Source organism: Mercenaria mercenaria, chromosome 17 (genome assembly GCF_021730395.1).
Source record: "Mercenaria mercenaria strain notata chromosome 17, MADL_Memer_1, whole genome shotgun sequence".
Taxonomy (NCBI): Eukaryota; Metazoa; Mollusca; class Bivalvia; order Venerida; family Veneridae; genus Mercenaria; species Mercenaria mercenaria.
This window is the reverse complement of record NC_069377.1, coordinates 25,134,735-25,148,539: the sequence shown is the minus strand read 5'-3', so window position 1 is coordinate 25,148,539 and position 13,805 is coordinate 25,134,735. Positions and strand designations below refer to the sequence as shown.

Sequence of the window (13,805 nt, the reverse complement as noted above, 5' to 3'; positions counted from 1 at the left end):
ATTTTAATCCCCAGCTGAAGGCAGAGGGATACTGTTTTGTTCATCCATGTGTGTGTGTGTGCGTGCGCATCCATCCATCTGTCTGTCTGAAATTGAAAATGCTTATAATTCAAAAAGTATTTTAGTGTGAATCAATAAACTTCACATACTTTGTAATAAGCACATAGTCTTTGCTCCTGTTTAGTATTATCCCCCTTGCCCAGTAAGAAGTGAGTTTTTCCCCTTGATTTGGTAAAGAAAAATTTAAAATGCTTATAGTTCAAAAAGTATTTTAATTAGAATCACCAAGCCTCACATAATTATCAATTAGCACATGACCTTTGCTCACATTTAGTATTATCCCCCTTGCCCAGTAGAAGCAGTGTTTTTCCCTTGATTTGGTAAAGAAAAATTGAAAATGCTTATCATTCAAAAAATTATTTTAGCTAGAATCACCAAACCTCACACAATTATTAAATAGTACTTGACCTTTACCCACTTGACCTAGTATAAACAGAGTTTCTCCCATTGATTTTGTAAAAATAGGCATTTTGACTGTATCCAAGTCACCTTTTGTCAAGATGGATCTTCATGAAATTTTACACAAATGTAGATCTCTATAGTGTGGTAATGCACATCTTAAGTAACTAGAATGATTGCCCTTTAATTGCCTTGACAACCCATAAATTCCCACATAACAAAGTAATCCATTGATGGATCTTCATGAAATTTAACACAAATATAGATTGCTATAGGGCAGTGGCATTTACACATCTTTCTTCAGGAATTCAGTTATTGCCCTTTAATTGTTTTGAAATTAATAAATTCAAACAGAACAAAGTAACATTTTGATGAATCTTCACAAAACTTAATACATTAATATATAGATCACTATAGGGTAGATTTTTTCCCATTGATATGGAGAAAATATGAATCAATACACCATGCCACAGTCCTATTATACATAACTTGTGTATATCTAGAAATTAAATATTTTTCAAAATATAGTCCCAACATTCACAAAAACAGCCTGTTTGTAGGGGAATATAAATTCACTGAATTTGCTTGTTTGATGATAAATTCAAAACAAATCAATATATTTTGAAAAACCAAAAAGATCTTTTTACAATCTTATGAGTTCTTTAAAATGATCTTGTATACAACCAGTACTTTCATCAATTATTGCAAAACACATTGATGAAAAACTATGTCACAGAATTATTGGATCAACCAATAAACTTAAAACTTATGCTTTCACTTGGATGCTATATTTTCAGAGTTCATTTACCACTGTACATTTGGGTTAAGAATTTATCTTTTTAGCTGATTCTGTTAGAAAATTGCAGACAGATGAATTTCTTATTTTTGCTTCAAAACGAATCTTAAATGAGTATTGGGGACATGTCAGGACCGAGTTATATTTGTTGGGGAAGTCCTGAAATAATTCAAATAAACAAGAAAGAAACAGTTTAATATGTGGAATATTATGATCTATTCATCAGCTGAATGACAGAAAGTCAAATATAGATTCTTTGCAAATATCTAACATCACTGTAACTGATTCATGTTTAAAAGTTGGTTTTATTTTACACACAGAATTTGTCTCTTACAGATATTTGGGGCAGTGCAGGCCAATGAGGACTGGTTAACAGTTTCCAGTGGAGCCACCACAGGAAGTGTTGATGTAAGTAGTAGAAATGTGCACGAACCACTGGAAATAGACCAGTATACTGTCAAGCCTGTACAGAAGACCATATAAGAACTACTGCTAGAAATATATGAATGAACAATGTGACATTTTCCAATTAAAATGACCATTTTAACATTTTGAATTATAACTGTCACTGTTATTGAGACAAAATTCTACTATTAAATAATTGAACATATGGGGCTTGATATTTAAGTCAGATGTTAAACAGAACTTTTTTTATAACATCATAAACCAGTCATAAATTTTGTCATGTAACTGTGTTATCTTAAAATCAATGTGAACAATGAAAATTAATAGAAGTAATGATTCAGATATTATACTATAAAATGCCAATATTCATGCAGTAAAATATGTGTGTTACTAATTACCACAATAGTTGTCTGAATTTTATCCACAGTCAAATCTGTATTAAGCAATTATCCAAAGGAAGTGGCACAGTCTATCTGCTTAAGGCAGGTGGCTGTTTAAGACAAGTTGAAATTAGAATAAAAATTTAATTTTGGAAATCAACTGACTGGCTATTTAAGGCAAGTGACTGCTTAAGACAGGTGACCTGTTAATACAGGTGCTGGCTTAATGCAAGTGGTTGTTAAGACAGGTGCAACTGTGCTCGCTTTTGTCATTCAAGAAGTTTTTGCTAAATCTGTATGTGATTTTAAGGTCATTGTTTCATACTTGGAAGCTGAAATTGGGCTTGATTCCTCCCCACAATGAAAAATACTTTCTTTCTCCCTGATTTATGTGGTTGAAATTTTCCTCTTGAAACATCCCAAAAGAATATTTATGCCTTTATAATTTTTGACATCCAAATACTATTTTATAAAGAATTGATATGTAAGTCGTAGCCCCCCTCTTATATTATAACTGTGCTTTGACCATGAAAAGGCACCCCCCTCCACACACGCACTTAGCTCAATAGGGAAAAGCATAAATCTGGATCACAGGGTTGTGAGTTTGATCCCCGCTCAAGGTGTATGTTCTCTGTGACATTTTGATAAAGACAGTGTGTCTGAAATCATTCATCCTCCACCTGTGATTCATGTGGGGATGTTGTCAGTTACTTGCCGAGAGCAGGTTTGTACTAGTACAGAATTCAAGAACACTCGTTAGGTTAACTGCCTGCCATTACATAACTAAAATACTGTCGAAAATTGGCGTTAAACTCAAAACAAATGAACAAAATTGACCATTAAAACACAATATTACCAGACCAAAAAATGTATTTACTGCAAAAAAAATAACCAGAGGGCTCTGGCCCCATTCTTCAGTGTAAGTGAAGGCATCGCAGATTGTACTATATGGAAGATAGTACTGGACATATTTCAAATTGTTACATTGTATAGTTAAGATAGTACTAGACAGAGGTTAAATTCTGTGTACTCTTATAATTACTGTCTATTCTAAGAAAATATTAGTAACTTCCCTTGCATTAGAACATTTATAAAACATCTCCACTTCCCAATTTCCCATCTTATACAAAACATTGGCAGGTTAGGAATTTTAAAAAGTGGGTTACCCTGAAAATGGCTTAGTTAACCTAGCTTTGTTTTTTTTAAACTTTACTTAAATCCGCAGTTTTGTAAATAGATATCTAATTTGCATATATAGGAGGTAATAAGAGAAATAGCACAGTTTCCAGGCATACTTTATATGCCAATAAATTGTAACAGATTGTAACCCATCTCCTTGGTGAATTTAAATTTGCTGGGAATGTTTTTGCTTTAAATTGCATTTAGGAACAAGTAAACTGATAGGAAATTGGTAGCAGAGAACTTAAGTGTTTGCTGTGTAGTGAGATTTTATAATAAATGATGTAGAGCATATTTTTTATTAGCTCGACTTCGAAGAATAGTCTAGCTATTCTACTCACCCTGGCGTCGGCGTCGGCGTCACACCTTGGTTAAGTTTTTGCATGCAAGTACATACAACTATCATTTAAAGGCATATAGCTTTGAAACTTATTTATTCTTTTTCTAGGTCAATTACCAACCTCACTGGGTCAAGTTCCATAACTCTAACATGTATTTTGAGTAAATTATGCCCCCTTTTGGACTTAGAAAATTTTGGTCTCCAAAACTAATGCAGATATTGAATTGAAACTTCACATGTGTCTTTGGGGTTATAAAACTAGTTGATAGCACCAACTCCCATAACTCTGACCTTCATTTTGGCCAAGTTATGCCCCCTTTTGGACTTAGAAAATTTTGGTTAAAGTTTTGCGTGCAAGTACATACAGTTATTACTAAAAGGCATATAGATTTTAAACTTATTTTTTCTTTTTCTAGATCAATTACCTACCTCACTGGGTCAGGTCCCATAACTCTGACATGTATTTTGGTCAAATTATGCCCCCTTTTGGACTTAGAAAATTTTGGTTGAAGTTTTGCTTGCAAGTACATACAGTTATTACTAAAAGGCATATAGATTTGAAACTTATTTTTCCTTTTTCTAGATCAATTACCTACCTCACTGGGTCAAGTCCCATAACTCTGACATGTATTTTGGCCAAATTATGCCCCTTTTTGGACTTAGAAAATCCTGGTTAGAGTTTTACATGCAAGTTACTATCTCCAAAACTAATGCAGATATTAAATTGAAACTTCACATGTGTCTTCGGGGTTATAAAACTAGTTGATAGAATCAAGTCCCATAACACTGACATGTATTTTGGGCAAATTATGCCCCCTTTTGGACTTAGAAAATCCTGGTTAAAGTTTTGCGTGCAAGTACATACAGCTATTACCAAAAGGCGTATAGCTTTGAAACTTCTTTGTTCTTTTTCTAGGTCAGTTACCAACCTCACTCGGTCAAGTTCCATAACTCTTAACATGTATTTTGAGCAAATTATGCCCCCTTTTGGACTTAGAAAATTCTGGTTAAAGTTTTACTTGCAAGTTACTGTCTCCAGAACTAATGCAGATATGGAATTGAAACAAAATAACAAAAGATGTGAATATTTATTACAGACGTCATATAATAAAACACTAAGTCTTATTGATTGACTTCTGGTCAATAGTGTTCACTGTTTGCCAAAGGAAAAGTTAAAAATTGACTATTGACTAGGTAGTCATTCAGCAAGTGTTTACAGTGCCATTGTTTTCTGTCTGAAATTTCAGGTTGAAGAGATGGTGATGCCGTATTTAACAGTTTTTGCAAACTTCAGAGAAGATATAAGGAAAGTTGCAAGGGAGGAAAAAGGTACAGTTTAATACAGAATAGATATGAGTTGTACAGTTGGTTGTGAGTTTATCATTATGTGTATGCCTTTTATACGCCCGTTTGAAAAACGGGACGTATTATAGGAACGCCCCTGGCGGGCGGGTGGGCAGGCGGCGTCCACAGACTTTGTCCGGAGCATATCTTCTACATGCATGGAGGGATTTTGATGAAACTTGGCACAGTTGTTCACCATCATGAGACGGAGTGTCATGCGCAAGAACCAGGTCCCTAGGTCTAAGGTCAAGGTCACACTTAGAGGTTAAAGGTCAAATTCAATAATGACTTTGTCCAGAGCATATCTTCTACATGCATGGAGGGATTTTGATGAAACTTGGCACAGTTGTTCACCATCATGAGACGGAGTGTCATGCGCAAGAACCAGGTCCCTAGGTCTAAGGTCAAGGTCACAATTAGAGGTCAAAGGATACAAGAATGAAAACTTTGTCCGGAGCATTCTTTCTTCATGCATAGAGGGATTTTGATATAACTTGTCACAAATGTTCACCACCATGTGGCAGAGTGTCATGCGCAAGAACCAGGTCCTTAGGTCTAAGGTCAAGGTCACACTTAGAGGTCAAAGGATACAAGAATGAAAACCTTGTCCGGAGCATTTCTTCTTCATGCATAGAGGGATTTTGATATAACTTGGCACAAATGTTCACCACCACGAGACGAAGTGTCATGCGCAAGAACCAGGTCCCTAGGTCTAAGGTCAAGGTCACATTTAGAGGCCAAAGGTCAAATACAAGAATGACTTTGTCCGAAGCATTTCTTCTTCATGCATGGAGGGATTTTGATGTAACTTGGCACAATTATACACCATCATGAGAGGAAGTGTCATGCGCAGTTCCTTTCTTTAGAATTACTTCCCTTTGTTGTTACTATAAATAGCTTATATTGTAACTTCTTCATTACTAGTCATAGGGAAAAGTCGAGACCACTTTTCTGTAGTACAGCATGCTACATCCAATTTTGAGGTGTATTTTGACCAATCTCTACCTGGTAAAGATTTTTGTGTTGACTTACAATTTTTTTTTGGATTTTTTTTTGTTTTTTTTTTTTTTTTTAGCTCTTCTGAGCAATGCTCAGGTGAGTTTTTCTGATCGCTCGATGTCCGGCGTCTGTCGTCTGTCGTCTGGCGTCTGTCGTCCGTCGTCTGTCAACATTTAGCTTGTGTATGCGATAGAGGCTGTATTTTTCAATTAATCTTCATGAATATTGGTCAGAATGATAACCTTGATGAAATCTAGGCCGAGTTCGAAATTGGGTCATCTCGGGTCAAAAACTAGGTCACTAGGTCAAATCAAGGAAAAAACCTTGTGTATGCGATAGAGACTGTATTTTTCATTTAATCTTCATGAATATTGGTCAGAATGATAACTTTGATGAAATCTAGGCCGAGTTCGAAAATGGGTCATCTCGGGTTAAAAACTAGGTCACTAGGTCAAATCAAAGAAGAAACCTTGTGTATGCGATAGAGGTGGTATTTTTCAATTAATCTTCATGAATATTGGTCAGAATGATAACCTTAATGAAATCTAAGCCGAGTTCGAAAATGGGTCATCTCGGGTCAAAAACTAGGTCACTAGGTCAAATCAAAGAAATACCTTGTGTATGCGATAGAGGCTGTATTTTTCAATTCTTCTTCATGAATATTGGTCAGAATGATATCCTTGATGAAATCTAGGCCGAGTTCGAAAATGGGTCATCTCGGGTCAAAAACTAGGTCACTAGGTCAAATCAAAGAAAAACCTTGTGTATGCGATAGAGGCTGTATTTTTCAATTGATCTTCATGAATTTTGGTCAGAATTATTGCCTTGATGAAATCTAGGCCGAGTTCGAAAATGGGTCATCTCGGGTCAAAAACTAGGTCACTAGGTCAAATCAAAGAAAAACCTTGTGTATGCGATAGAGGCGGTATTTTTCAATTGATCTTCATGAATTTTGGTCAGAATGATTACCTTGATGAAATCTAGGCCGAGTTCGAAAATGGGTCATCTGGGGTCAAAAACTAGGTCACTAGGTCATATCACGTAAAAACCTTGTGTATGCGATAGAGGCTGTATTTTTCAATTGATCTTCATGAATTTTGGTCAGAATGATTGCCTTGATGAAATTTAGACCAAGTTCGAAAATGGGTCATCTGGGGTCAAAAACTAGGTCACTAGGTCAAATCAAAGAAAAACCTTGTGTATGCAATAGAGGCTGTATTTTTCAACTGATCTTCATGAAATTTAGCCAGAATGATTACCTTGATAAAATCTAGGCTGATTTCGAAAATGGGTCATCTGGGGTCAAAAACTAGGTCACTAGGTCAAATCGAAGAAAAACATTGTGTATGCAATAGAGGATGTATTTTTCAATTGATCTTCATGAAATTTGGTCAGAGCGATTGCCTTGATGAAAACTAGGTTGGTTTTGAATATGGGTTATCTGAGGTCAAAAACTAGGTCACTAGGTCAAATTAAAGAAAAATCTTGTGTATGCGATAGAGACTGTTTTTTTCAGTTGATATTTATGAAATTTGGTCAGGTTGATTGCCTTAATGAAATCTAGGTCGAATTTGAATATGGGTCATCTGAGGTCAAAAACTAGGTCACTTGGTCAAATCAAACAAAAAACTTCTGTATGTGATAGAGGCTGTTTTTTTCAGTTGATCTTCATGAATTTTGGTCAGAATGATTGCCTTGATAAAATCTAGGTCGAGTTTGAACATGGGTCATCTAGGGTCAAAAACTAGGTCATATCTAAGAAAATGCTTGTTTTATGGCAAGAGACCAATTTTTTGGTCCAATCTTAATGAAAATTGGTCAGAATATTTGTTTCCATGAAATCACTAGGTCAAACATGTTTTACACTGTTATGGAGTGTTTCTTAGGTGAGCGACCTAGGGCCATCTTGGCCCTCTTGTTTAAATATTAACTTCCCTTAGTACTATAAATAACTTATATTGTAACTTTTTTATAATTGACCGTAGGGAAAAACCAAGACCACTTTTCTGTGGTACAACATAGATGTTACTTTCAAATTTTAGGTGTACTTTAAGGTCTCTCTACCTGGTAAGGAATTTTTTTTGTGGACTTAGGAAAACAAAAGACTTACAATGATTACTAAACAACCACAAAATTAAAATTCATTTGCAATACAGCAGCTAGAGTAAAGAAATTTGCTGTGACGGGCATATATTGTGACATTCTGGCACTCTTGTTTAAAAATTGATCATAACAGATAAAGATGTAAATGAAACAATAAAAGTTATGACCCAAAAAAATTCTGGTACATGTTTAGCCTTTGGCCTGCTGGTGGCAAGAGACTCTGCCCATGCGATCAGTGCAGACCTAGATCAGCCTGCACGGCACTTTCGTGCAGACTCGGAATTATGGTTTGCACTGTTTGCTATTCAGCCAGTAAAATTTTTATGAACACCCCTTTGAATAATAATTGGTACTGTCCAAATTGAATGGACCAGTCAATTTTAGAAATTCAGCAGGGTAAAGGTTAAACACCAGTAAACAGTCCCCTGCGATTTGACCTAAAACAACATGCTTTAACAAGCATTACGTGTAATAAACTGCAGATTGAACACGTTACAAACTTAAGCCTAAGAACTCTGTGCACCAGCAGGATTAAATTCCCCAATAATCTAATCACTGGTGTTGCTGAGATTGTTGTCGTTTAATATAGCACTAGTCAAAGCATTTTTTGCCAGTGTGGCAAACTAAGCCTCTTAAAATATTGTTTAATTTGCACATCAAAGCAGCCTACAGATTGACTTCAGGTGTTTTTTGATAATTCCAAAACTTTCGAGGTAGTAAAATTAAAAGTTGAAATGAAGGTGATTCACTGTGTTCAAGGCTTTATCTTTTTATAAAAACACAGTTGTAGTCTGTGAAATATGTAGACATTAGTGACACATTAAACAAAGGATGAAACTTGGCAGGAATTTTGCAGTATGTTTTAATAGCTCACCTGTGACATAGTGACAAGGTGAGCTTTTGTGATCATCTGTTGTGCATCCACAATTTCTTGTGAACGCGATAGAGACCAAATTTTGCAATCAATTTCATTTAAACTTGCACACAATTTGTACTGGCATAACATCTCGGTTCCTTTCGAAAACTGGCCAGATCCCATCATGGGGTTCATAGTTATGACCCTTTGAAGGACCAAAATTTGCTATTTTGGCATGTGCAGCCATATAGAGACTTCATTTATGGTTTGATTTGATACAGACTTGCAAAATATCTTAAACAACAATAGATCTTGGATTCCAAGATGAGTCCTTCAGATCCAATGATAGGTTCCATAGTTACGACCACAGATTGACCACTGAAAGAGCCAAACTTTGTTAATTTTTGTGAACACGATAGGGGTGACATTTTACATTTGATTTTAACCACATTTACACACAATTTAAGTTACAATAAGATCTTGGTTACTTTCAAAAACCGGCTAGATTCCCTCATGGGTTCTAGACTTACTGCCCCCAAAAGGGGCAAAATTTTCTATTTTGACCCTTTCAGCCATATGGAGGATTCATTTATACTTTGATTTCATGCAAACTTGCAAAGAATATTTTATCTTGATGATCTCTAGGCCAGTTTCAAAACTGGGCCATGTGAGGTCAAAAACTAGGTCACCAGGTCAAATCAAAGGAAAAGCTTGTTAACACCATAGAGACCACATTTATGTCCCTATCTTCATGAAACTTGGTCAGATTATTTATCTTGATGATTCCTATGCCTAATTCAGAACTTGGTCATGTGGGGTAAAAAACTAGGTCACCCAGTCAAATTAAAGGAAAAGCTTGTTAACACTGTAGAGGCCACATTTATGACCCTATCTTCATGAAACTTGGCGAGAATATTTATCTTGATGATTCCTAGGCCAAATTCGCAACTGGGTCATGTGGGGTCAAAAACTAGGTCACCTGCTCAAATCAAAGGAAAAGCTTGTTAACATTCTAGAGGCCATATTTATGCCACTGTCTTCATGAAACTGCCAGAATGTTTATCTTTATGATTCAAAGGCCTGGGCTTGTATTCATAAAGCTCCTAAGGGAAAACTTTCCCTAAGGGACTAACTAAGGGAAAAGTTCCAAAGCATTTGACAATCTTCGAGATAGTTGGAATGTCTAACAATATTGTCACATACAGTCTGGCGTAGTATTGAAGATTATCAATAAATCTTATAAAGTCTACACTTTTCTTTTGTGCTATGTTGTTCAGGAAAGTTTACAAAGTTAAGGATTTTCCTAAGTTTTCTCCTTAGGAGCTTTATGAATACGGGCCCAGGTTTAACAGGTGAGCGATATAGGGTCATCATGACCTTCTTGTTATATTTATACCCATAAAACATTGACTTGAAAGGATACTGAATGGCTTGCCAGTTAATTATCAAATCTATTGCCCGTGGTCTGAAGGACCAATTGTTTTGACTGTTGACTGGTAAGCCATTCAGTGTTTATTATATGACAAAAGAAATGCATTTCTGAAACGTTCTTTACTTCTTCTTTACATTTGAATTTAGCCCAGATAATTTTAATGCTGAATACTGACAAGTCACATAACACAAACTATTGACTTTATGTAAGGAGTTGAGTATTAACACAGGCTATTTGCTTTGTTTTATGGAATATGCACCAGTTCTGTAGAGGGGTTATTGTGGTACTTCAGAAGCAAACTAAATATTTTGTAAGAGAATAAGAGTAACGTTTTCAATGCATAACTAATAATTTTTTTGGTAATGGTTTTTTACACAAATAAATAATATACATTTGTTCCATAGATTGAGTAAAATTTACACATAAATAATAAACATTTGTTCCTTAGGTTGCATAAACTTTACACATATAAATGGTATACATTTGTAAATTTACACATATAAATGATATACATTCATTCCCTAGATAGAGTAAAATTTACACTTATAAATGATAAACATTCGTTCCCTAGATTGAGTAAAATTTACACATATAAATGATAAACATTTGTTCCCTAGATTGAGTAAAATTTACACATATAAATGATCAACATTTGTTCCTTAGGTTGCGTAAACTTGACACATATAAATGGTATACATTTGTTAATTTACACATATAAATGGTATACATTCGTTCCTCAGACTGAGTAAGATTTACACATATAAATGATATACATTCGTTCCCTAGATTGAGTAAAATTTTAACATATAAATGATATACATTCGTTCCTAGATTGAGTAAAATTTACACATATAAATGATAAACATTTGTTCTTTAGGTTGCGTAAACTTGACACATATAAATGGTATACATTTGTTAATTTACACATATAAATGATAAACATTCGTTCCCTAGATTGAGTAAAATTTACACATATAAATGATATACATTCGTTCCTTAGACTGAGTAAAAGGTACGCATATAAATGATAAACATTCGTTCCCTAGATTGAGTAAAATTTACGCATATGAATGATAAACATTCGTTCCCTAGATTGAGTAAAATTTACGCATATAAATGATAAACATTCATTCCCTAGATTGAGAAAAATTTACACATATAAATGATATACATTCGTTCCCTAGATTGAGTAAAATTTACACATATGAATGATAAACATTCATTCCCTAGATTGAGTAAAATTTACGCATATAAATGATAAACATTCGTTACCTAGATTGAGAAAAATTTACGCATATAAATGATAAACATTCGTTCCCTAGATTGAGAAAAAATATGCATATAAATGATATACATTCGTTCCCTAGATTGAGTAAAATTTAAGCATATAAATGATAAACATTCGTTCCCTAGATTGAGAAAAACTTACGCATATAAATGATATACATACGTTCCCTAGATTGAGTAAAATTTACGCATATAAATTTAGAAAAACTTACGCATATAAATGATATACATATTACGTTCCCTAAATTAAGTAAAATTTACGCATATAAATTGAAAAAAACTTACGCATATAAATGATATACCGGTACATATGTTCCCTAGATTGAGTAAAATTTACGCATATAAATGATAAACATTTGTTCCCTAGATTGAGTAACATTTAAGCATATAAATGATTCACATTTTTTTCATAGATTGAGTAAAAAATTTACACATATAAATGATAGACATTAATTTTGTTCCATTGATGGAGTAAAATTGAAAATATGAACATCAATGAACAGTTTAGCATGCTGAAAGACACTGTCAGAAATGACGTCAGTGTGAGGACGTTTGAGGTTTCCCATGTTAGTAAATGATGTTTTGAAGGGGACAAAATATGTACATATCATTTGGTCCTTCAGTTACAGAATGGGAATATAAAAGAATGTGAATTCTTGTTTCCTGACATTGAGTGAAGTCACATTATTAGGAACTTCTGTTTCTATTCAACAGTTACCTCTGTACTGAAGGTGTGTGACAATCTACGTGATGAGGTGCTCCCCAATCTGGGGGTAAGATTGGAAGACAAAGAAGGGCAGCCTCCAGTCATCAAACTGGTTGATAGAGAAACACTTCTGAAGGAAAGAGAAGAAAAGCTCAGGGTCAGTATAAATCAGCATATTTACTGTGAAACCATTAATATAAGTGGGGGATTAAATTTGTAGATTTCATGGTTGATGGTTGAGTCACTCCACTTAATTAAATCCCAACTAATAAGTAAAACTCCTTCATTCTGTGTTAAATGGTAGAAATCCACATATCCGTAGCCTCACAAAATAGCTGGTGTTAACAAAACAATGAAATTTTGTGCCCACGTACAGTATTTTATTGCATAATTATGCTAAAAAATCTTTGGAAACTAAATTACGATTAAATCTAGGTCAAGTTTGAAACTGGTATGTTTTCCCATCTTCAAAATCTTTTGTCATGCCGTACCTGGAAAGTTTTTTTGTTACTTAGGTTAGCGGTGTACGACCATATAGGCATTTTTTTTTAAATCTGTACTTTCTGTTTAATAGCAAGAAGAAGCCAAAAGAAAAGAAAAGGAACTAAAGAAACAGAAAGCAGAGAAAGAAAAGGCAGAAAAGGAAGCTCAGAAGAAAATACCTCCATCAGAACTCTTCAGAAAGGAGACAGACAAGTACTCCAAGTTTGATGAAAAGGTATCTTTAATGTCAGTTTTTTTCTAAATTTGGTTAGAAGCATTCAGATTGCAGCCCATAAAAGCAAAGTATAAGTTTTGGACAAGAAAGGTAATGGAAATGCCTCGAAACAAATTAGGCTTCCATGAAAGAATAAGGCTGAGCACATGTTAGAAATATACGCTAACTACTTGCAGTCACCTTGCAAAAATTATATCCAATGACATTAAATACAACACAAACATATTAAACACATCATTTATATAGATTCTGCTCTGATGTAAAAAATACGAGTTTAATATGGTAATATATCACGGTGTGAAATAATGACAAGCGTATTTTATAACCGGATATTGTCACTGATAATGGAGCGATAACAATAATTGTCACCTTGAAAATGCGATCCTGATTAAAGCACATCCAGCTATCATCATTAATACTGGCATTGGGAATGATTAATTAAAGTTTAACATGACATCAATGCTTTAGAACGTTAAGGTTAAACCTTATATCTTGTATCAAAGGAATTCCAGATTTGAAATGAAGCTAAATCTTTTTAGAAAACAGCAAAAAAAATACATTTCCATTTCCAGTGAAATTCAGATGCATGCATGAACAGAAGTAGTTTGCATTGATTTCATTGTAAATAACTAACTTTTGTTTAAAATTTCAGATAATTTGTAAAAAGAAAAACATATATTGTGTTTAGACAATTTTTAATGGGAATTAAGATATGCAGGTAAAAAATATTAACACTAAGAAATAGAGGGTTGATATTTCTAACAGTGGCAATCTTTTACCAGCTGACAATTTGTTTTGTTG

General features: G+C 34.2%; 1 protein-coding gene across 1 annotated transcript in view; it reads left to right on the top strand.

The window, feature by feature from the left end:
• Positions 1–13,805, top strand: part of LOC123537502 (cysteine--tRNA ligase, cytoplasmic-like) — a 141,693-nt gene that overhangs the window by 117,311 nt on the left and 10,577 nt on the right. The window contains exons 15-18 of the mRNA XM_053529287.1: positions 1,592–1,663; positions 4,807–4,888; positions 12,295–12,443; positions 12,861–13,004. Coding sequence (XP_053385262.1) covers positions 1,592–1,663; positions 4,807–4,888; positions 12,295–12,443; positions 12,861–13,004 — 447 coding nt within the window. The remainder of the gene's footprint in view (positions 1–1,591; positions 1,664–4,806; positions 4,889–12,294; positions 12,444–12,860; positions 13,005–13,805) is intronic.